Source organism: Lissotriton vulgaris, chromosome 6, assembly GCF_964263255.1.
Source record: "Lissotriton vulgaris chromosome 6, aLisVul1.2, whole genome shotgun sequence".
NCBI lineage: Eukaryota > Metazoa > Chordata > Amphibia > Caudata > Salamandridae > Lissotriton > Lissotriton vulgaris.
The window spans coordinates 901,452,109-901,475,283 of record NC_141694.1 but is presented as its reverse complement, the minus strand read 5'-3'; the positions used below and the strand labels follow the sequence as shown (position 1 = coordinate 901,475,283).

Sequence of the window (23,175 nt, the reverse complement as noted above, 5' to 3'; positions counted from 1 at the left end):
TATGATGGTGGAGGGCCCAACACCAACACCCTGTTGGTGGCGGGCCCTTTGCCATCGCACAGAGATTTTCCTCCCGCCAGATTACAATGGTGGGCGGAAACGTGGTGGTGGAAAAGACCGACCACCACGGTTCCGACTGGCGGTCCTTTTCCGACCGCCTGTCGCAGCAGCGACATTGCCCAGCAGTGCAGCGGTGCCCGTCAGGATTATGATATCCCTTTCCGCAAGTCATTTCGTGACAGTCAACCAGCCATGAAGTGTCAGGCGGAAACGGATTTGGGGGCCCGTAGCGGGCTCCCCTTCATTCCTGGGTCTGGGGCAAGGGCACTGGGGGGGCACCTAAGGTGCCCTCCTACAAATCTTTGCACCATGTGGCAGACACAGCATGGCACCTGACACGTAGTGCAGGGATATGCAAGTGCCGTTTTTTCTATTGCGGCGGGGCCTGCTAACCCCATCCCCACCTCAATACAGTAGATAGGCAATGCGACACCTATGGCGGTGGTCTCATCCTAATGCGGTTGGTGGGTAGACTGCCTCGTAGGCGGCTGCTCCCACTACCACAACGGTGGCGGACGGACTGAAGTACGCACAACTTTATCACCCAATGTCGGGGACCTGCTAGAAGGAACTTGATGCTTGCTGGGGATTTTAATGTCCACCTATGTGGTGACCCCATGCTACACACCTTAGCGGACATGGGCTGTCCACTGTCATCGGGACTTCATTTTGAACACAAAACCCAGGGTAATGTCTTGAACCATCTAGTAGACGAGCAAGACCTTCTGTTCTCTATGAACATCGCCCCACCGATTACAACGCAAAAAGAACCCACCTTCAAAGGAGGAAGACACGGAACCTTCATTGATTTTATCCTAGTCGACAGAAACCTTATGACACTCCTATTAGGTTATCAAATAGTCCCCAGTGCTTATAGTGATCACAACCCAGTTTGTGTCTTGTTAGGAGGGAACCTCATGAAAAAAACTAAAAAGGATAACACAATAAGAGATAACCTGCTGCAACCCATTAATGGCGGGCGACGCATAAAATGGAACAAGGTGATACCGACCGAATTCCACGAAAAATTAAAAAAGGATTGTGAAAAGGAATTTTTAACTTGTCTTAGCTCTAACCCCGAGAGCGAAGGAGTCCTTACAGCCTTTGAGAGCATTGCCCGAAATGTAGGAAAGATGTTGGAGGTATGGGGGGGTAAAACCACCTCTGGTGGACCCAAGTGGTTCTGCAACAATTGTTCCAAAGCAGGAAGAGATTTGAAAGAGGCCCTCAAAATACTTCCCCGAGATAAAGTCTTGATCAGCTGACTCCGACTAATTTATAAAAAGGCGCTGAGCTGAAGAATGCATTATGGGAGGAACTCTTAAATCCCTTGACCCTATCTAATAGCTCTAGATTCTGGTGCACAATCAACCAATCACCTCTAGTATCGTCAGGGGCTACTGAAGTGGGGTCAAACATTACGGAGGATGAATGGGTGAACCACTTTGCTACCATCTTCGAGGATAAAAATGTACAACCCTTCACCCTCACACGAGAGGTTAGGGCAGGACGCAATGGTATTCTCAGTAGGGGAATTAATGGAGGGAATAAGTAACCTTTCCAACAAAAAGGCCCCAGGCCCTGACGGCATCCCTCCTGACCTTTATAAATCAGACCCAACATTTTGTGCCCCAATCCTCACAGCCGTGGGAAACGCCACAGCAGAAAAGGCTTGTCCAGCTTCATGGGGTCTCTCAACAATAATCCCCGTATTTAAAAAGGGAGATCGAAATTGCACACTAAATTATAGGCCTATATCCCTGATAGACTCCATTGTAAAAGTCCTAGGGGGCGTTATCCTGAAGAGGCTGTCCACTTAGGCAGAGGAGAATCAGATCATCTCCGATATACAGTATGGGTTCCGCGCAGGTCATTCTACCATGGCCCAATGCCTCAATCTCTACCTAATCCTGTGTAAATATTCCATCGCACGACCAGGAACCGTCTACATGGCCTTCATGGACCTTTCCTCGGCTTTTGACTGCGTCAACCGGGGAAAGTTGTGGCAGTCCATGGAGGCCATGGGGGTAGAGCAACATCTGGTGAATTTCCTAATGGACCTACATAGTGAGACAAAGGCTAACGTCATATATACTAGGGACCTCAAGGTCACACAAAGCTTTAGTACCAGACGGGGGGTCAGGCAAGGGTGTATCCTGGCCCCCTTTCTTTTTAACTTATATATTAATGACCTATAAGATCATTTGGTTAAGACGGGGGTGGACTACCCGTATGTGGGACGTCGGGGACGTCGGGGCCTGCCAGTCCTACTGTATGCCGAAGACGCTGTCCTCCTAGCCCGCACCCCCAAAGGGCTACAAACACTATTGGACGCCTTCTATGGATTTATGTTAACACAAGATTTACATATGGGTTTATGTTAACACGAGATTTACATATAAACAACACTAAATCGTACGTGCTGCAGGTGGGGACACTCCAATATGGCGCGACCCGGAAGAACTGAATATATGGTAATCAGGCGTGCATCAAGCCGAACGAGTAACCGCGTCTGAGCAGACCCCCAGAAGCCGGCGTTCACCGATGGCAGTTCACAACTAAGGTAAAGGGCTAATCAGACGCTTGTGGGATGAGCGCAAGTGACTCTGTGCTGAAATCTAGGATAGCGATACTACCAACCGGAATGACACGAACACACGTTTTGTCATTACAGGATACCATCGTTCAATCCAAGCCGGCTTGCAACAATGGCTCTCCTTAACCAATGTAATCAAATTATAGAAACGGATGACTATGGCTCAGAACGGTCGTTCACAACCGAGAATCAACTCCTTTGAGGGCATTTGAGTAAATAAAACACCTGTTTGTTATTACAGGGACAGCATTGAAAAAACAACCCTCCAATACCATATGAAAATAAGAAACACATTAGATAAGAACTTAGCCAAAAAAGGTTCTTAAGGCTGGGCTTTTGGAGAATAGGTAATAATTCTGTCTAACACAGATCCCATTGTTCGATTACCGGGAGAGGGTGTGAATATCAAGACACACCGGTGAGTAAGAATTTTCTACTCTGAGTACATGCACCATGCATAGAGTATTTGGTATAGCTCGGCTGAGCTTTATGTTTTAATGTCGTTTAGGTTGTCCCGCGCCGTGGGCTTGAGGACTTCTACAAATTGATTTGTTGTACAAATTTGAGGTAAGAAGCGTAGAGGTGGATGTTGAGCCACCTAGTGAATTCTAATATGGTTCAAAATACACACCTAACATAGGTCTCCCCCTTTTCATTTCACAGTGTGTGGTCCTGACGAGAACTCGACACTAAGAAGAGTTCGAAGCCCGTAGACCTTGTGTTTGCCATGCCATAAGAACATCAATCAATAAATGAGATTTTGTGAAATATAGAATTAGGTGTTAATTATAATCTATGGCATTATACATAAAACAGTGGACTTTGAATAATTGTAAATATTAATGGTTTAATGGTGAGTGCGTATGAGAGTGTTTGACTGTGATTCACAAGTGAGTGTATGTGTGAGTGTTGGAAGGGGAATGTTTTAATGTATAGAGTGTTTTGCATATATTGTATGTCATATGTTTTTTTGAACTGAAACATTTGTCTAAAAAAAGATTTTAAAAAATCCAAATGAAGTAAAAATTAAATAAAACTCAGGATTTATTCAAGACATCCAGATCCCCTCACTTTATGTTTCAGTCAACTGTGAGATGATAAATTTATGGTGAATTGATAAAGGCAGCATTGACGTTTTTCTATTGTGTAATATATAAGGCTGTGGCTTGGCCTTGCTGCTTGGGAGCCCATACCCAGTGGTGTTTATTTGCAGGTGGGGAAGGCAGGCAGAAAACAGCACCCATTCAGGGTAAATGGAATTAGGGTGCCTACATGCACTTCCTTTTCTTACCTGGGGGTACTTTTAGACCAACAGTTTAACTGGGTTGCACTTATGAACAGGAAAAGGGGAGAAGTAGCCAGGGCCAATGCTGCGCTCTTTGATTTTGCAGCCAGAATGGGCAACAGACCGGTGGCGGCCATGCTGAAGGTCTATCGCTCCAAGAGTCTCGCGATAGCTACCTATGGGAGCGAACTCTGGGGATACAGCAATCACGAGTGTTTACAAGTCATTGAAAACAAATTTTTAAAACAACTCTTGTGTGTCCCACAGGGAACCCCGAACACATCAGTGCAAGAAGAAGAATGGCCTGCCTTTCATCAGTGATACTCTGTCATTGCATCCCCTTATGTTCTGGTTGCAATGTTGGCTCAAAAAACACCTTGGGCTAACACACGGCTTGCTAAAAGAATCCCTGAGCCTAGAAAAAATGTCTAAAATACCTTGGCTGAGATATCTTAGAGATAGTTTTGGCAAAGAGGGGCGACCAGATTTATTTCTAAATCCGGCAGGAATATCGAGAAAAGATCTTACATTCATAAAACAGTAATTTATTACTCGCAAGAAATCGGACAGAGAGGAAAGGGATTTGTTGAAGCCCAACGTGCGCCTCCATTTAATGTTAATAACTTCATCCGCCAAGGAGCAATATTTACTCTGGCCATTACCAGCATATGAGCGTTTTCTTTTAATCAGGTTTAGGTTTAACCTGTTTCATCTTTTATTGGCAGTCCCTAGAGGGTGTCACAAGGGGACGGCGGTAGCACCCTGTGGCTGCGACAAACTGTCTCCACAGGATCTGCTCCACTTTATGGCCCACATGCATCAATCTCGGCTTTTGCGATTTCTAAATTGCGATAAATAGCGATTCGCAATTTAGAAATCGCAAAAGCCTATGCATGATTATTTTTTTCACTTTTATGCAATTCGGTAGAAATCGCTATTTTTACCGAATCGCATAAAAAATGTGATTTTCAAATCGCAAAAGGCCCATAGGAATGAATGGGAATTGCGAATTCGCAATTTGAAAATCGCAATTCCTCAATCCATTTCAAGGGTGGAGAGGGGGGTCTAAATGACCCCCCCATGCACCCCTGAAATGTATTTTTCGCATCATGTTGCACACACATGTCCTAAGCACATGTGTGTCCGTAACATGAATGTTTTAAAAATGCATTTTCTGCATTATTTACACTTTTTGCAAATTTACCGAGTAGTTCAACTACTCAGTAAATTTGTCCCTCTAATTGCGAATTCGCAATTTAAAAAGTAATCATGCATTGCTTTTAAGAAATCGCAAATTTGCGATTTCTTAAAAGCAATCGCAATTTTAGAAATCGCAAAAATGTTGCGATTACTAAAAAATTGCTTGATGCATCCAAAAAAGCATTTTTGGAATCGCAAACGGCCGATTTTAAGGGATCGCACCGTTTGCGACTCCAAATATGGTTGATGCATGTGGGCCTATGTTCTTTTGTAAATACTACGAATTCCCCAAGGCTTTTTACCTTAAACCTATTTTAAAAAGAATGAATTTTGTACAAGCTCGCCCTGCGTTATTTTATTTACAAATGCTGAACCCAGAAAGTATACCTCATGTGGCTGGTTTTTTTAAATGCACTATGAAGTACAGGAAATATCTGGATATGTAAGACCGCTAAGAGTAAAACCTTGTGTCTTCTGTTCCCCTTTGACTGTGCAATAGTTTAATACTTTATGTTACGAATAGCCAGACTTTTTAAAACTGTATTTTGCCTTGTATATTTTTATTTGATACCTTGGAATGCTATTTTTAATGTTACATGAACTTTTATGGTTTTGCACTAAAAAAAAAACGAATAAAGTACTTTTGAAATTGAAATTTGACTGAAGTACGCCCGCCATCAAAACAACTCCCTAGATACCTTTTTAAGCAAACTCATTGCTATACTAATTTATTTTACCAGGAAACAGAACAGTGGATAGTGGACGCTATTGTTAACACTATATGCATTGTGAAATACTCAGACTCATGCTTACCACTATTCGCCAAGTGCTGCAGTTATGTTTATGAAATCCAAATAGGTACACCATCAGCAGTACCAAGGAAAAGAAGAAAGAGCTGACCGACACGTACATCACCCATCCTTGGCTAATCGTTATCCATACTCTGGTAGCAGCAACAAGGATCCACACCCAGGCTCCAAATATCTGTGAAAGAAAAGGGACAGTGAATGTTACACTCTATATCCTCTTTTCATCCTTTTGATTTCATTCACTTCTACCCCGCCTAACCAAAATATAAAAGCGTTTAGGGCCTGATTTAGATGTTGGTGGACGTGTTACTCCATCACTACAGTGAAGGATATCCCGTCCACCGAAAAATGAATCCCATAAATTATAATGGTATTTATATTTCGGCGGAAAGGATATCCGTTACCATTGTAATGGAGTAACTCGTCCACCGAGATCTAAATCAGGCCCTAAGTCCGACACTGTTCATCAGGTTCGGCGATCCACCATTTTGCGACTTTTGTTGAAAATAGGAGGAATATGTGAGCAAACGTGCTATATTAATGCACTATCTCCCAGTGTTTCACTTCAACTTGAGACACATTTGTGAAGTGGGTTGGCAACTGAATAAACAGTTGAAACAGAAAGAATGGTTGAGAATGGAGATCGCTTTTGATGGAAGTGGATCAGCAGATGTAGCAAGAATTGGTAGCGAAGCCCATCCTTGACAGCACCTTTGTCAATGGCATTGCTGAGGCTAAAAGGGTAGCTCTGTGATTATGTGCATCATAATGCGAACTGCAGCAGAGATGATACATAAAAGGATGCAAGACAAATTGATTAACAAAATTTGGGGCTAGATTCATAATTTGTTTTGAATTATGCTTGCAGAACTTCTGGATGAGACCTAAAATCCAGAAGAAGGCCAGGAATACTACAAGAGAGCCTTTTGAAAAGCTGTGAAAACTCCATTGTTGGCTTCTGGTGAGGGCCCGACAATTGAAGTAGCCATAACAGAGGAGCAATGGTCAAGTCAAGTCAAACACGCTTGATTCGACATAGTCATAAAAGCATTACAGATAAAAATATATCATATATATAAAAATAGAATTAAGATTTACAGAAAAATTTAAAAAGGGTTTTTACAATTCGAAATTCATTGCAGTGTTAATTAAAAATCATCATATTAAAATACATCAAGTATTCAGGTTGAAAGTGCATTATTAAGAGCCTATCCCTTTACATTTTTGTTTCTAATAATCCAGGCCCATCCTAAAAATTTCGCCACAGCTATATATATTACAGGGCTTGGGTTAGCACAGATGATTCTGGCAGCCACAATTCCACTCCGAGTGCCCAGCAGTTTGACCATGGGTCGCAGCCAAACTCTGCGCGGGGCAGAGTAAGCCGGACATGCAAAGAGTAAATGATTAACTGTTTCTTTGGGATCTGGGCAAGATGGGCAAGAGATGCTCCCACCGTTAGACCATCTGGATGTGAAGGCTCTAACAGGAATGCTACCAAGTCTCAGTTGGAAATAGAGCTTTCTATCCAGTGGCTTTGTTATGTCGTCCCAGAATGTTTCGAAAAGGGTCTCATCTTTGAACTCCATGAAGACCCCCGTTAGTGAGAGTGGGGGAATAGTCCTAAAGAGTTTAGAGAGTGTCATCTCCCAGTACAATCCCTTAATAGCCTTTTTCGAAGGAAATATAGCATTAGTTGGGTCTTCCCAGATCTCCATCAGAGGAGCAATGGATTGAGCCCTTCTCTACAATGTATAATGGTATGGTGGGTACCAATGTTCCAGGGACCCAGGATAATAGGGATGGCACCCTGGTATTCCTGATCCAGCACACCGGTCTCCAGTTTACAGTGGATGAAGTAATCTGTGGTATTTCAGCGAGTCTGGGTGGTAAGGCTGCAGGGCCGGATGGGGTCCCTGTAGACCTTTACAAGTCAAATGTGGCAATATGGGTCCCGTTAATTATCCATGTACTCACAGCAAGTTGCCTCTCCCCTTTTATATCAACCTGGGCGGAATCGATCATAGTCCCAATTTTCAAAAAGGGGGCTCGCCAGGACCCCTGCTGCTATAGGCCAATATCTCTGTTAGACTCCCTGATAAAGGTGACTGGCCAAATTATTTTGGAATGGCCAGAGGATTTGGCCAAGGATACTAAGGTATTATCTGATCTTCAGTATGGTTTTCACGAAGGCATAAGAACTGTCAAACAGAGTTAAAATTTAACTACTATTATTGGAAAGTATATGCGGGTTAAGAAGAGTACGTTGTTTTTAGCTTTTGAGGATCTCACTGCCGCATTTGATTGCATTAGGCATAGTAAGCTTTGGGAGATCCTGGAAGGCCTGGGAGTGGAAAAACAAATCATCCACTTTCTTAGACGGCTATACAGCGATGCCAGGGCTAGAGTGCTGTTTGGTGTGAATGGTAAGTGTTCTGCCCCGTTTCCAATAAGGAGGGGGGTAAGGCAAGGTTGTATGTTATCCCCCTTTCTTTTTAATCTTTGTATTAATGGCTTGGGTGAAGCACTGGTTAAGGATTGCCAAGACCTACCTCAAGTATGTGGACGTCCTATATGCGGATGCCGCAGTTTTGATGTCACACACCCAGGTGGGACTGCAAGGGGTTTTAGATTGTCTTTCAGCTTTTATGTGCAATCTTGGTCTCAGGGTGAACACATTGAAAACTTTTATAATGAGGTGTGGCCATGGAAGTCAGAAATGTAGGACTATGTTTATTGACCAACAGAAGATAGGGTTTACCAAGAGATTCACATATCTTGGAATATTATTCGATCAAAAAGACACATGGGCCCAAGCGGTCTTAGCCCAGAAATCGACTTTTCTAAAGACCACAGCTGCACTTACTAACTTTGCAAGAAAGCTGTGTAGGAGGCCATCTGTACACTCTTGCAGATTTATAAGTCAAAATGTGTCTCAGTGGCCATGTATGGGGCTGCGGTCTGGGGCTTTGCAGAGGTCTACCCCCTACAAATGGTGGAAAATGCGTTCTTGCGCTATGTTTTGGCAATTCCAAGTGGTGCATCATTGTATGTTTGCCATTCGGAACGGGGCTTACCACACATTGCAGACCTTATAAAAATGGAGCCCATCCTCCTATGGCATAGAATCTGGTCATCGGCAAAAGCAAAGCTTAATCAGGACATTCTAAGGGAAAATTTAAGACTGGAAGGGGCTTCTTCAATCCCATGGCTATGGTATGTCCATGGTTTCATGCGCGACCGTGGGCATTCAGAATATTATTCTGAGCCTACACTATGTCCACCATTTCAAGGAAAGAGTTTAAAAAAAAGGTCTTACGTTATTAGATTCACTTCGAATATCGGGAGGGATCATAAAGCCCACAGTGTTGTTGAACCAAATGCTTTTAACAACTTTTAATATTTAAACATATTTAACCATGGTACCGGGTAGATATCTATTGACCAGATTCAGACTTGAGATTTTTCATAAGCTTGTAGGTTTCCCTAAAATGAATGACTGGTCACGAGTAACGCATCTCTGTCCCTTTGACAATTACTCAGTACAGTCCGCTATTCATGTTGTTTTATTTTGCAGATTTTATTCTGAATTAAGGAAAATGTGAATTATCACAATTTTAAAATCACTGGGATTTAGACAATGTCGTCCTGCGTTCATTGCTTTACAACTTTTGGAAAACTAACATATAGTCTGGAGGGTAGCCATGTTTTTAAAGAGTGTTTACAGACACAGAAAAAGTATTATGATATTAATGTTTAACAAACCAAGACTTAAGGGATAATGATCTAATATAATGAATTTTATAATTAATCATATGTTTTCAAATTGTTTTTAATCTTATTGTGTATCAAACTGTGTTTTTATATGTGCTTTTATGATTGCGTAAAAAGCAATCAAATGAAGTTTATTTGACTTGACAACTACAGGAGTGAGTCATACTTACTTAAATCAAAATCTTTGTGAATTGAACCTTAAGAGTGTCCTTGAAGAGGTGGAATCTAATATTTTATGTAGCCAAGCATGAAGGCGTGATTTTGGGCTGGAAAAACCTAGATGGGAGGGAATGTTCAATTGGCTATGAAGCAGGTCAGGGGTTTTGTGGATATTTCACTCTCCAAGTCCACAAATAGGCAAGATGGTATTTGAACAAAATTTAGATTTAAAAATATTGGGAGACAGATATATCTGAAATGAAATATTGTGGCACACAAATATTGTGATGCACAAATATCGTAGACAAGAATATCGCTTTTTGAGGTAAGATCATTGTAAATAATATTGATATTTTTAATATAATTTACAGTAACATAGGGGTATAAAATAGATTTTTATAAATTAGTTGAATGTGTTTTAGTTAAATGTTATTTTTTTTTAATATAGCTTTCAATTTAAATAATTTAGAATGTTTTTATTAATGTTTAATAGTAATTGATAGTGTTGTAGCAGGTTGTTGGGTTTGTAGGGGGACAGGGTGGGACGTTAGGTAATGATTAATTAAGAATGATTAAATACATTTTATTTAATTACATGATTTATATTGATTATGTAATTTATGCACTGCTGATTTATTTTTTATACGTTATTTGTGGGCTATTAGGTTTGTGGGAGTATAGGGTGGGAAGTTAATTAAGTAAGAATTAATTACCAATTACTTATTAATGGTTAATTAAATATTTAATTGATGTTTAATTATGTATTTTATGGAAATGTATTTATTTGACTTATAACTTTGTTGTGGGCTGTTAGGTTTGTAGGGGTGTAGGGTGGGAAGTTATTTAAGAAATAATTAATTAACTAATAATTATTATTTGTAAATTAATTATTTTATTTTAAATATGTAAATTGTGGAATAATTTCCCTACTCTTGCTTAGACTGTAGTAGGAACAGTAAAATTAACCTCTTTGCAGATCAACACTTTCTCTACTGTTGTGTTGCTTGGAGTGAGAATAGTAAATTTAATCAACCAGAAATCCTACTTTTGCAGGGACTGGAGTGGAAATAATGAGTTTTACCTCTCCAATGTCCAGCAGTAAGGATACTGTTGCGCTGTTTGCGGTGGGAATAGTACATTTCACCCCTCTGAAATCCAACGCTTTCCCTATTGTTGCAGAGATTGAAGTGGTAATAGTAAACTGCACTCATCCAAATCCAACACTAGCCCTACTGTTACGGTCACTGGAGTGGGAATAGTAAATTTCACCCCTCCTCAATTCCACACTTTCCCTATTGTTGTGCTGTTTGGACTGAGAAAAGTAACTATATTTAACCTCCCCAAATTCCAACACTTTCTCTACTATTGTGTGGACCGGAGTGAGAATACTACAGTTCACCCCTATAAAGTCCAATGCTTTTCCTACAGTTGGTTAGACTTGAGTGCGCATAGTAAATGTCACACCTCCAAAGTCCAATGCTTTTCCTACTATTGCACTGACTGGAGTAGGAATAGTAAAGCTAACTCCTTCGAGGTACACACTTTCTCTGTTATTGCTGTGAGTGGAGTAGGAATAGTAAATCTAATGCCTCTAAAGTTCAACACTTTCCCTACTGTTGCATAAACTAGAGTGGAAATAGCATATTTCCTATTCTTAGACTCCTACAGTTGTCATAATATAGGTTGATACATTTTATATCAATAGTTGTTTTATTTTTTTATATTTTATAATATTTGTTTTTCTTTTTAAATGTATTTTAATATTTATAGTATTTTTTGTAAATGTGTTTTTGAGATTTTTCAATTTCTAATATTTTATTTATTGTGTACATTAATTAATATGTGTATTCTTATTCAATTGTTTATATTTGTTATGATTTTATTGTGTATGTATTTTATATATAATATGTGTATGAAACTCTGTGAAGTCACGAGTAACTCACATGCAGAATGAACATCTAAAGATTTAATACAGGTGCTCCAGCCTGTGCCACGATTTTCGCCCCCACGACCTTGATCACGCATGGGAGATCAGGGATACGGAATCATTTATACACATACATCAAGTGCATGACAAAGTGGCAAACATGAACGGAGGACTGGTGTTACATTCTTCAAAATATTTAAAATGTATTACTCCAACTATATATATATGATCAAGGTGACTGGTTTGCTGAAACGCATTGAGCTGTTCCATGTATCTGTGTTTTGGAACAGATGTAAATTAAAAGCAACTTGAAAAGTACACCCGACTGCTGGAGTAATTGACAAAGACGTGTTACCTGAACGGAGTGCATCGGCACAGTTTCTACTGTGCTTTGTGAACTACTATATATATATATATATATATATATATATATATATATATATATATATATATATATATATATATATATATATACTCTCCTAAACAATGGCTTTGCGTCGCAGACCCTGGGCGCTTCTTTTTCCGGTGTGAGTTCCGCGGCAGAGCCCCACCGCACTTAGTATTGCCCACAAGATCCCCGTTTGGAGATCAAAATGAAGACGCACTCACAGGTTTTAATTTTCTCCGTTCTTTCAGTTTTTAATCCATTTCAGCACACGAGGATTTTCAGGAGACAACCAACGCGTTTCGCTATCTCAATAGCTTGATCACCGTGATCAAGCTATTGAGCCTTCTGTGAATACCAAAATTAGTAACTTACTCATTTTGGTATTCATTGAAGGCACTTACTCATGAATACCAAAATGAGTAAGTGCCTTCTGTGAATACTAAAATGAGGAAGTGCCTTTTGTGAATACCAAAATGATAGTAAGTTTAGGATTTTGTCTTAAGTTAGTTCTGTGAATTAGAGCCGATGTGTGTAACTTGAATCTGTTCCCCAAACACAAAAATGCCTACTGTGCATCGTTCCTCATCTTCGGATTCCAAAATACATGATGGTATTGGAGGAAGTGATGCTGTGGAAACTGGAGAAAGTACCAACAGAGCTCCACCAAGACCCATGACATCTTAGTGGAGGAAGATTTCCTCACACCAAAGAACAAGAGGTAAGCCCATCTTATCTCTTTGCCGTGCAACCGACACCCAGTCCAGAGACAGTGTCTGCCAGTGAGTCCAATAACGAGGAAATGGAGGACTTCGATCTGACGCCAAAGGCTAGTGGCCCGCACACAACAACTACACCTAGGGTCATGAGTACGCCATAGGTCCACACCACCAAGACAGAACCTCAAAAGAAGTCCCATGCAGAAGTAGAGCACCTCTTCCATGAGAGATGGGCATCAAGTCTGAGCACAGAGACACAGAAAAGTCATGCCAAGGGAACTCACCAGCTGAAAGCTCCAGTTGGTACCTGCAAAAAGCTTTGGAACAGGGCAAGCCTCTACCAAAGTATTCCGACCCCCATCAGCAATCAAGCCTGAGCCACATCAAGGAAAATAAACACCAACAATCTCCAAAGACTCCATCTATGCCTGAGCACAAGACTCCAGCAGCACTAAAGTCCTCCTTGAAAACCAAGCCAAAGCTGAACCCAAAGCCTAGGCCTACGTGGACTCCTGGAGCCAAGGACACCAAGGCCTCGATACTCAAGAAACTTCAACAACAACACGATGCCAGGTAAAAGCACATATTCATTCACCCTGTTACTGGAAAGACCTCAGTAAAGTGACCTCCAAAGGCACCTCCAGAACTTCTTCCTCAATAGAGAAGACTGTCCTTAGAAGGAGAGACTTCCTACAAACCTTCCTCACTGGAGCTGACACTGAAAAATCGAAAGGACAAAATCATAAGGCCTCTTCTGCTGCCACAAAGGCCACCTCTTTCTCCTCCACCACCGTTATGTCCTCTCACCACCACCCCATACACATCATCCTCAATGCCTTCTCCAGAGTCAGCAGAGGGTTCCCTCTTTGATATTCATACCCAGGCATTTCTTGGGCCCCTCCACTATTATGATCAGCAATAAAGGCCAGGGTCTATTGATGATCTCTGGGACAACAATAATGTAGACCTCCTCACCCCCCAAGTGATTCAGATTTGGTACACTATCCAATATAAGGCATCCACAACACAACAGCCTTTCATGAAGTACTTAAAAGGGCCGAAGCCTTTCATAAGGTGGACATGAATGTCACCTAAGAGGAGAACACCTTCCTTGTGGAGACACTCTCCAAGTCAGAGCACACCATCTAATTTGTACCTATGTTGAAGGCCATGCTAAAATCTACTCCTGATAACTTTAGGGAACCTGTTAAGGCCAGGCTAGTGACCCAATAGGTTAAAAATAAATTCCCCTAGGGACCCGCTGTACATAAAGGGTCAGGTTTTTCCTGACTCTCTGGTGGTCCACAACATCCACCAGTGTGCCTCTGTCCAGGCCACAATCCATGCTTCTCCTTCATACAAGGAGAGCAAAAAGACTGATGCAGGGAGCAAGAGTAGCAATCAGAGCAGCAAACCATTGGCAATTGGATAATTCTGTGGCACTCTTGTGAAGTTATAATAGGACTTAGTGGGAGGAAATGCAAGAACTTTATAAACATCTCCCAAAGAATTACAGAAAACGAGATGAGGAGATAGCGTCTGAAAGCAAAGTTATCTCGAACACCAGCATTTACTATTCATTAGATGTTAGGGACTATAGGGCCAATAATACTAGGATTATCCTACGGGACCATTCTTTGCTCTGTATCTCCAGGTTTAAACTTAAAGTCCAGTAATTTCTCCTCAAACCTCTGTACAACATGGCACACATTTTCAGGCCGCAGGATGATTAAATGCTGGGGGAAAAAAGAGAAAGAGAAAGCTAAATCCATGGTTGCCCTCTAATACACTCCTTAAATGGGCACCTTTTTCAAACAGCAATCCAGGAGAGAAGCAAAGATAACCTCCCTTGAGCAACCACACTCTACCAGTAGTAGCAGATGTCCTTCCACCAGCAGGCTGGGAGGGGCTACAGCAGAGGCTGCCATCTCCAAGCAATGACTTGCCCAGCCTCATTTCCAATCATAGATTAACTGTCTGGAGACAATAAGCAATTTGCTCTCTCTTTCTGTGGAAATCACATCTGACAAGTGGGTGCTGGCAGTAATCCTACACATTTATTGCCTCATACTATACACAGCCCCTCTCAATATACTACTACATGCGCACACTCTAAGCAAAGAACACGTCTCCCTTCACCTACGAAACAGCACAAGAATGGACCAGAACATTGTACCCCCACAACATTAAAAGAGGGATATCTACTCTCTCTACTTTCTGTTCCCCATATGGATGACTCTCTCAGGCTTATGCTCAACCTCAGGCCTCTTGATCACTGCTTTGTATCAGAATATTTTTGCTTGACATCTCTGCAAGATGTCATCCCCCTCCTTCAACAGGATGATTTCTTGATGGCTCTAGATCTCAAGAATCCCTGTTTCCACATACCCATCCACCCAGCTCTTCTACTCAACCTTTTCTTTGTGGTAGGTGGACAACACTACTATTTCAGACTACTTCCCTTCCGGGTCGACACAGCTCCAAGGGTATTTACAAAGTCCCCAGAAGTGGCAGCTTCCATATTTGTAGAGGGAGGGTAATCACATCTTCTCCTACCTCATTGACTGGCTGATCAAGAGCAGAAGCAAACTGCAGTGTCTAGTCCACCCACAAATAGTGGTGTTCCTGCTCCACAGAGGTGGGTTCACCGTAAATGTCACCAAATTACATCTACAACATCTACTGATACAACCATTTCTAGGTTCTATGTGGGACATGGTCACTGGGAAAGTTTACCCAACCAGCAGAGAGTGGTGATCTTATAGCAGTTGTCACCTCTTTTTCAACCCTCTCGCCAGGTCACAGTACTAAGAGTGATGTGCCTTTACGGGATGATGACATTATGTATTGCTGCTTGCCCTCATGCAAGGCTGTACATGCACCCCAATAAAAGAGTACCTTGAAGCTCAAAGATTTCAAGCCGAGGATCACTGTGAATATCTAGTGTTAGTTTAGATCAGTGCTCATCACTTTCTCGAGTGGTGGAATAGCAACAATCTGTTACAAGGAACGTCTTTCGCAGACCCCATAGTGCAGGTGAGCATTACCTCAGACACCTCTGTTTTAGGATAGCATGTTCAGCTCTACAACATGAATCTACAGGGAATGTGGTCCTGTCAACAGCAGGTTTGCCAAATCAACTACCTGGAGCTGCTAGCATTTCACTGCTATGTACTACTTACAGAAACAGGGCAGGACTCACTCCCCTAAATGGCTCATTTTCTGCAAGGGTTTTAGAATAGGGCACTCTGCCACATCATTTGCCTCTTTGGGGAGTATTTTCCAGGGCTGGAAAGGCTTTGCAGACTAGCGCAGCAGGCCTCCTCAGCAAGTAACCATTATAATAATGGGGTAACCCAAATGGCCATGGACCTGGGCGTAATTCGATATAAAAAAACAATGGTCCTAGACCTTGAATGAAATACAGAAAAAATCAGTACATAGTCGTTGATTTAGGGAAAATGGAGCATACTATATAAAGTCAGCTCATAGTATTCAATACTCAATAAAAAAATCAGAAACCGCACCAGACAAAAGACTAGCAAGCAATTTTAATTCATTGCATTGTCAATCGATTGCTCATAATTTACAAATAGAAAAATTGTTAAAATATTAGTGAATGCGCCTCAAAAAAGCACGCAAGCGGGCTTGGCATAATCATCGGGAACATCTATTGACTCCAAAAGTAAAATCAGGTAATGAAAATCAACTGGTATGTGTTACCACGTTTAACACCAGGAGTAACGCCATTAAGAAAGCGATTAATCGCCATTGACATTTAGTCACTGACGGACTAGGGAATATACCCCCCCCCCCCCCTCTACATGCTTTTCGTAAAGGGAAGAACGTCAGGGACCATGTGGGGAAATCCCTCTTACCAACCACACGTGTAAGTAGTCAGACCACACTGTGGGGGCTCCCACCGGTGGTGGGTTATAATAAGTGTGGGGCTTGCAAAGCATGCCCAATGAGTGAGAACCTAACGTCTTTCACACATAATAATCAGTTGCATACATTAAAACAGCACAGTAATTGTAATACATCTGGTGTAATCTATGCAATACTCTGTCCATGTGGCTTTATGTACATTGGACAGACCATACAGAGGATCAAGTGCCTTATTTTACAGCACTGCAGTCGGATTCACTGTAAGGTGCAAGGTGCACCACTCGTGGATCACTTTACCACTTTGGAGCATGATGCTACGAGCCTAAAATGGTGGGTGATCGAAAAGGTGCTACCCAACCCCAGGGGTGGTAACCTGAGTATCATTTTGAATAAAAGAGAGTGCGGATGGATACATTCTTTGAACACAGTAGCTAAAGGGCTTAATGAACAGGAGGAGATTAACAAACAAGTTGCTCTTTTAGGGCATTAAAACCATTCCTTCCTGTGCAAATCGGATGTTCTGTTGGACACGTTACATTATACTAAAATGTATTCAGGATATGCTAGTACATATTCTTGTCAATTGTTGACATTTCACTACGGTTAGAAGCAACTGTGCAATGCATTTATCCTGAATAACCTGTTTGTCCGTATATAATTGACTTTTTTCTAATATCAATATGGGAAATGTATGTCTTATGCTCCCATGTATGCTCATATTTACTTTTCTTAACCATTTGATAATTCCATAGGTAACAGTGGTTAATGTATGCCCTGTACTTTTTCTATAGCTATTTTTCCAATGTGTATTGTACATTGCATTCTTGTTTTCATTGTTATCACTATATAGCAAAAATTCTACATTGTACCGTTCTTCACTGTCTTTATAAATGTCTTGTGGGTTTTTGTTTTTGTTAACTACGGTTAATATGTACCGTTTTTATTTATGTTATTACGTGTAATTTCTCTAGCTACGTTAATGATGTGGCTAACACCACAGACCTCGATGCTCGACTAGTCTTTCTTCTAGTTTCACTCAGGCGTCTGACGTAGTCTAGCTTTTAACGCGAGGACTTCCGCGTTCTTTCTACCACGCTGAGAACTTACGTGGATAGCTAACTGACAGTGCAGATAGTGGTAAGCGGTGCTTGTGAGTCGTTCCTTTGCAGCCCACATCGTGTGTGTGGACCCAACTGACCGCGTCCCCTTTTCTTTTGTTTCACAGTCGTAAATAGTAACAGTTGAACGGCTGTGGAGAGGACTTACTGAAAACCGGTACAGCCTTCGGTGAGCGTTTCATGCTCCTTTCAAGCGTCCCTTTTTCTTAATTGACTCTTGCTTTGTGGTTGATTTACTCAATCTGAGTTAGTGGGTTATTGATCCCTTTCCCCACTCTTTCCCATGTAGCCGATTGAATGGAAGGTTTTCCATATGTGTAATCCACCCCGCGATCACTGAGGGGACCTATCTTCAATACAAGACTCTGGTCGCGTTTGACTACCAGTTAATTGGGATGTATGTCGTTACAACGCATACTTTTACAACGCATACCTTTACAACGCTATTTTTTTACACCGCAACATCCATTACAATGCATTCCACTACAACGCATGCCATTACAACAAATTCTTTGAAACTACCTTTACAACGCATTCCACTACAACGCATACTACATTTACAACGCATACCATTACAACGCATACCATTACATTGCATGTATGGTAAGTATTGGATAGTGTAGGGGTAAAAATTACTATTCTAACTCCAGGGCGGTGCAACAGTAGGGTAAGTGTTGGATAGTGTAGGGGTAAAAAGTACTATTCAAACTCCAGGGGGTGCAACAGTAGGGTAAGTATTGGATAGCCCCTAATTAATTTATGGACCGCGTATTTCCTCATGTGTGGGAGGTAATTAATTGAATCCTTTTTTCATACTGCCATTTATCACTTTGGTGGAATATCATTATTCTAAATATAGCTTATTGTTTATGTATGTGTTAAATTGCACCTTCTTATTGGGTTGAGTTTTTTCCTACCCCTAACTTCCACCTTGATGGATATCTGATTTAATCTATTGGTAAGCATCTTAATTAATGGATGTTTGTCTTAATAAAATTGTATTCTTCCGCAACAGCCTCACTCTTTCCCTTACTTATTTATTAGGGATCTCCACCACCTCATAATCCCCGTGAGATTGCCCCTGAAGTCCTGATGAAGACTGCATGGCCAAGGTTCAAATGACCTATTAGGCCTCAAGACGAGTCGAAACGTCAACGCATTTCCCTTGATAGTACCTGGACCCATTTTTCTTTTATACCAAGCATGCTTGGAAATTGGAATATGTATCTAGATTGTTAAAACAAATTATATAAAATTGTCGAAACTATTATTGTGGCCCGATTCGGGAGGACGGTGATTTGTTTTGAACTTATCCTTCTTGTGTATAACATTGTTAAAATTATGGATGTCACTATTCTAAACCTTTACCTCTATTTTCCGTATCACATTTTAACACTTTTCAACACTACTATTTCTTCTTGCACGTTCCCTTCTCGGGGGCAATTTTGCTTACTGTTTAAAAAAATGTTAACAATTTTTCTATTTGTAAATTAGGAGCAATCGATTGACAATGCAATGAATTAAAATTGCTTGCTAGTTTTTTGTCTGTTGCGTTTTCTGATTTTTTTTATTGAGTATTGAATACTATGAGCTGACTTGATATAGTATGCTCCATTTTCCCTAAATCAACGACTATGTACTGATTTTTTCTGTATTTCATTCAAGGTCTAGGACCATTGTTTTTTCATATCTCATCAGCAAGTAGACACATGGAAACTACCCCTGCAAGTCCTAAACAGATACTTTTATTGTTGGATTCATCATTGGGACACCCCTAAAATAGACCCGTTCACCACCTTAGAAAATGCAAAATGCTCAAACTTCACCTTAAGATACCCACACCCACAGTCCATTGCAATGCACTATGGATAACTTGGTCAGGGATATTTCCCTCTGCTATTCCACCTCTCCTACTGCTTCCCAACATGGTGAGAGAACTGAGGCAAAAATCCCTGATACTCATTCTCGTAGCTCCAACCTGAGCCAGAAAACCCTGGTAATCCAGTCTCCTGGAGATGTCTGTCATCCCTCACAAGAGAATCCTGCTCAGGCTGGACCTTCTGACACTGAAGGAAGGTTACGTCCGGATCCCCGACAGCTCACCCTTCAATTTGGCAACTGAGGGCCTAAAATTTAGGTACCTCAACCTTCTCAATCAATGCATGGTCATCTTACAGGCAATACGACAGAGCACAACACAGGGCTGTTGTGTGGCAAAATGGAAAAGGTTTGCTCACCATTGTATTTCCTAAACTCTCGACCCTCTGAAGCTCACTGTAGAGGACTTTATTGGATACCCCTTGCACTTATAGAAAGCAGGCCTTACCTAAACCACCATTTAACTACACTTAGGTGCAATTGCAGCCTATGTGCAGAATAAGGAACACTAGTTCCTCTTTGGAATTCCATTTGTTAAGGCCTTCATGGAGGGTCCAAGAGAGTTGTACTCCTTGGAGTGCCTCCTGCTCTCATGTGGAGTCTTACTGTAGTCCTCACCGGGCTCAAGGGACCATCCTTTGAACCTCTATATTTATGACCCTTCAGTTCCTTTCCCTGAAGGTGGCCTTACCTGTCTCAAACCCAGCAGTGAACTGCAAGCGCTCACTCTACAGTTCCACAAAGGCAAAATATTTTTTTAGGCTAAGCCTAAGTTCCTCCCTAAGGTGGTATCACCCTTCCATCTTGACCAAACCAGAGAACTCTGTCTTTTTCATGCATCCAGACCCGGGTGCAGAAAGGGCATTACACATGTTATATGTCAAAAGAGCTCTACTGTATCACATTATCAGGTCCAAGCCGTTCCATAAATCTGATCAGCTCATTCTAGCCTTTGCAAAACCTCATAAAGGGCATCTCATCTACAAAGAATGTATAGCTTGGTGGATAGTTAAATGCATCCAGACCTGCTACAACCAAGCTAAGAGTATCTTACTTGTTCAACCCACGGCTCACTCCACTCAAAACAAAGGAGTGACCATTTCATTAGCAGATATTTTTAAGGCAGCCATTTGGTAAACACTACACAACTTTACCAAGATTTACTATTATGTGGACATCTTAGCTTGTTAAGATGCAATAGTAGACCAAACAAAGTTAGGACCTTGTTTCAGACATCTGTATCATCCACACTATAGCCACCACTTCAAGAGGGTTCTACTTTATAGTCTATGCTAAGAATGTGTATCTACAACCGCACATGTTATTATTGTAAAATGCAACATGCAGTGCTGGAAAGTAGGAGTATCCCAGTGGATCATAGTTCCAACAGCTATCTGGCCAATCCAGGGAAACAAACGGAATTTGTCCCGGTGTCATTTTTCAACACTGGGATGTAATTCAGCAGTGCCCGCATATTGTCTGCATTCCCTTCAGAGCAACAACCAGTAAGCAACACAAGGGCTTTTTGATTTCAGACTCCAGCTGGGCCAAAAGCAAAGGCCTGATTCAAAGGGCCATCAGCAATCCTTGTGTTCATGTATCATTCTGCCTGGGAGCAATCTGGCACCTAACACCTAGACCCCAATACAATGGAAGGAAATAAAGGTGCACAGTTTCCTACCAATTCACAGATACTGTATTGTTTTGTATGGGGCATTTATTGAGCGCACTGTAACTAGAATGGTAACCTTGTGCTAATAATGCTACTGTCCAGGCAAAAAGACAGAGGAGGGAAAGAGAAGCAACAATGTGGAAGGAGCAGCTGTTGTTCTGGTCCATATTATTTAGGAAAAAGTCAGGTCTTGAGTGTGTTCCTAAACTTATACAGATCAGTCTGGGATCTTTATTGAGCTGGTAACATATTCCATGTCTGCACAGCTTTAATTGAAAAAAACGCATTCTACTTGACGCACCCTACTGATTCTATATTCTTGAACAAGATTGGCTATAGCATGGCATAGAGCCTTCCTTCAGTGTATTTGATCAGCCCACACGCCCTAGCCTCACCAAAATACATCCTCCTAGGGGACCTGAACTTCCACCTAGAGAAAAACGACAACAACACTACCACCCTGCTCGCCAACCTGGCCAACCTCGGACTCAAGCAACTGGTGGACACACCCACCCACCGAGCCGGCCACACGCTGGACCCCATCTTCTCCGCCAGCTACCACGTCTCCTTCAGCCACTCCATAGAACTACACTGGACCGACCACAGATGCATCCACTTCACCTTCAAAAAGAATACATCCCACCACCGCACACAACAAATCCCCCGCAGATGCTGGAGCAAAATCACCACAGACCAGCTCATCACTAAGCCAGAACCAGCCAGCCGACACCGCTGACACCAACATCGCAGCCCACAACCTCGCACAATGGATCACCAACTGCGCTGACGACCTCGCTCCACTGAAGAACCCCCCAGGCAAGACCGGCAACAGGAAAACATCATGGTTCACAGACGCCCTCAAAGAATCAAAGAAATCCTGCCGGACCCTCGAAAAAACCTGGAGCCACGTTCGGACTCCAAAAAACATGACAGCCCTCAAAAACGCCACCCGCGAACACCACCAGCTGATCCACACCACCAAAAGGACATCGTTCAAAGAGCAACTAGACAAGAACACCCACAACAGCAAGGAACTCTTCAGCATTGTCAAAGAGCTCTCCAACTCCAGCGCCAGCAACAACGATATCGCACCGTCACAAGACCTCTGCAACTCCCTCGCCACGTTCTTCCACCGTAAGATCGCATATACAAACAACAGCTTCGGACCCCAGACTCCGCCTCCAGTCACAGAACCAACGACCCCTACCACCACCCTCAGCACATGGACACCCATCAGTACTGAAGACACCACCTACGTCATGAACACCATCCACTTCGGCTCCCCCTCTGACCCTTGCCCCCGCCCCCATCACATCTTCAACAAAGCCAACAGCATCACCGCAACCCACCTCCGGAACGTCATAAACAGCTCCTTCACATCAGCCACTTTCCCAGGGAGCTGGAAGCACTCAGAGATCAGCGCCCTACTGAAGAAATCCACGGCCGATCCCAAAGACCTCAAGAACTTCCGCCCCATCTCTCTTCTTCCCTTCCCGGCCAAAGTCATCGAGAAGACGGTCAATAAACAGCTGACCGCTTTCCTAGAGACAAACAACTCGCTCGACCCGTCCCAGTCCGGATTTCGAGCAAACCACAGCACCGAAACCGCTCTCATCGCAGCCACCGATGACATCAGGACCATGATGGACAACGGAGAAACAACCGCCCTCATTCTCCTAAACCTCTCGGCAGCGTTTGACACCGT

General features: G+C 42.2%; 1 protein-coding gene across 1 annotated transcript in view; it reads right to left on the bottom strand.

The window, feature by feature from the left end:
• MALL (mal, T cell differentiation protein like) overlaps positions 1 to 23,175 on the bottom strand; it is an 84,649-nt gene that overhangs the window by 18,824 nt on the left and 42,650 nt on the right. Inside the window, exon 2 of the mRNA XM_086926893.1 lies at positions 5,955 to 6,125. Coding sequence (XP_086783019.1) covers positions 5,955 to 6,125 — 171 coding nt within the window. The remainder of the gene's footprint in view (positions 1 to 5,954; positions 6,126 to 23,175) is intronic.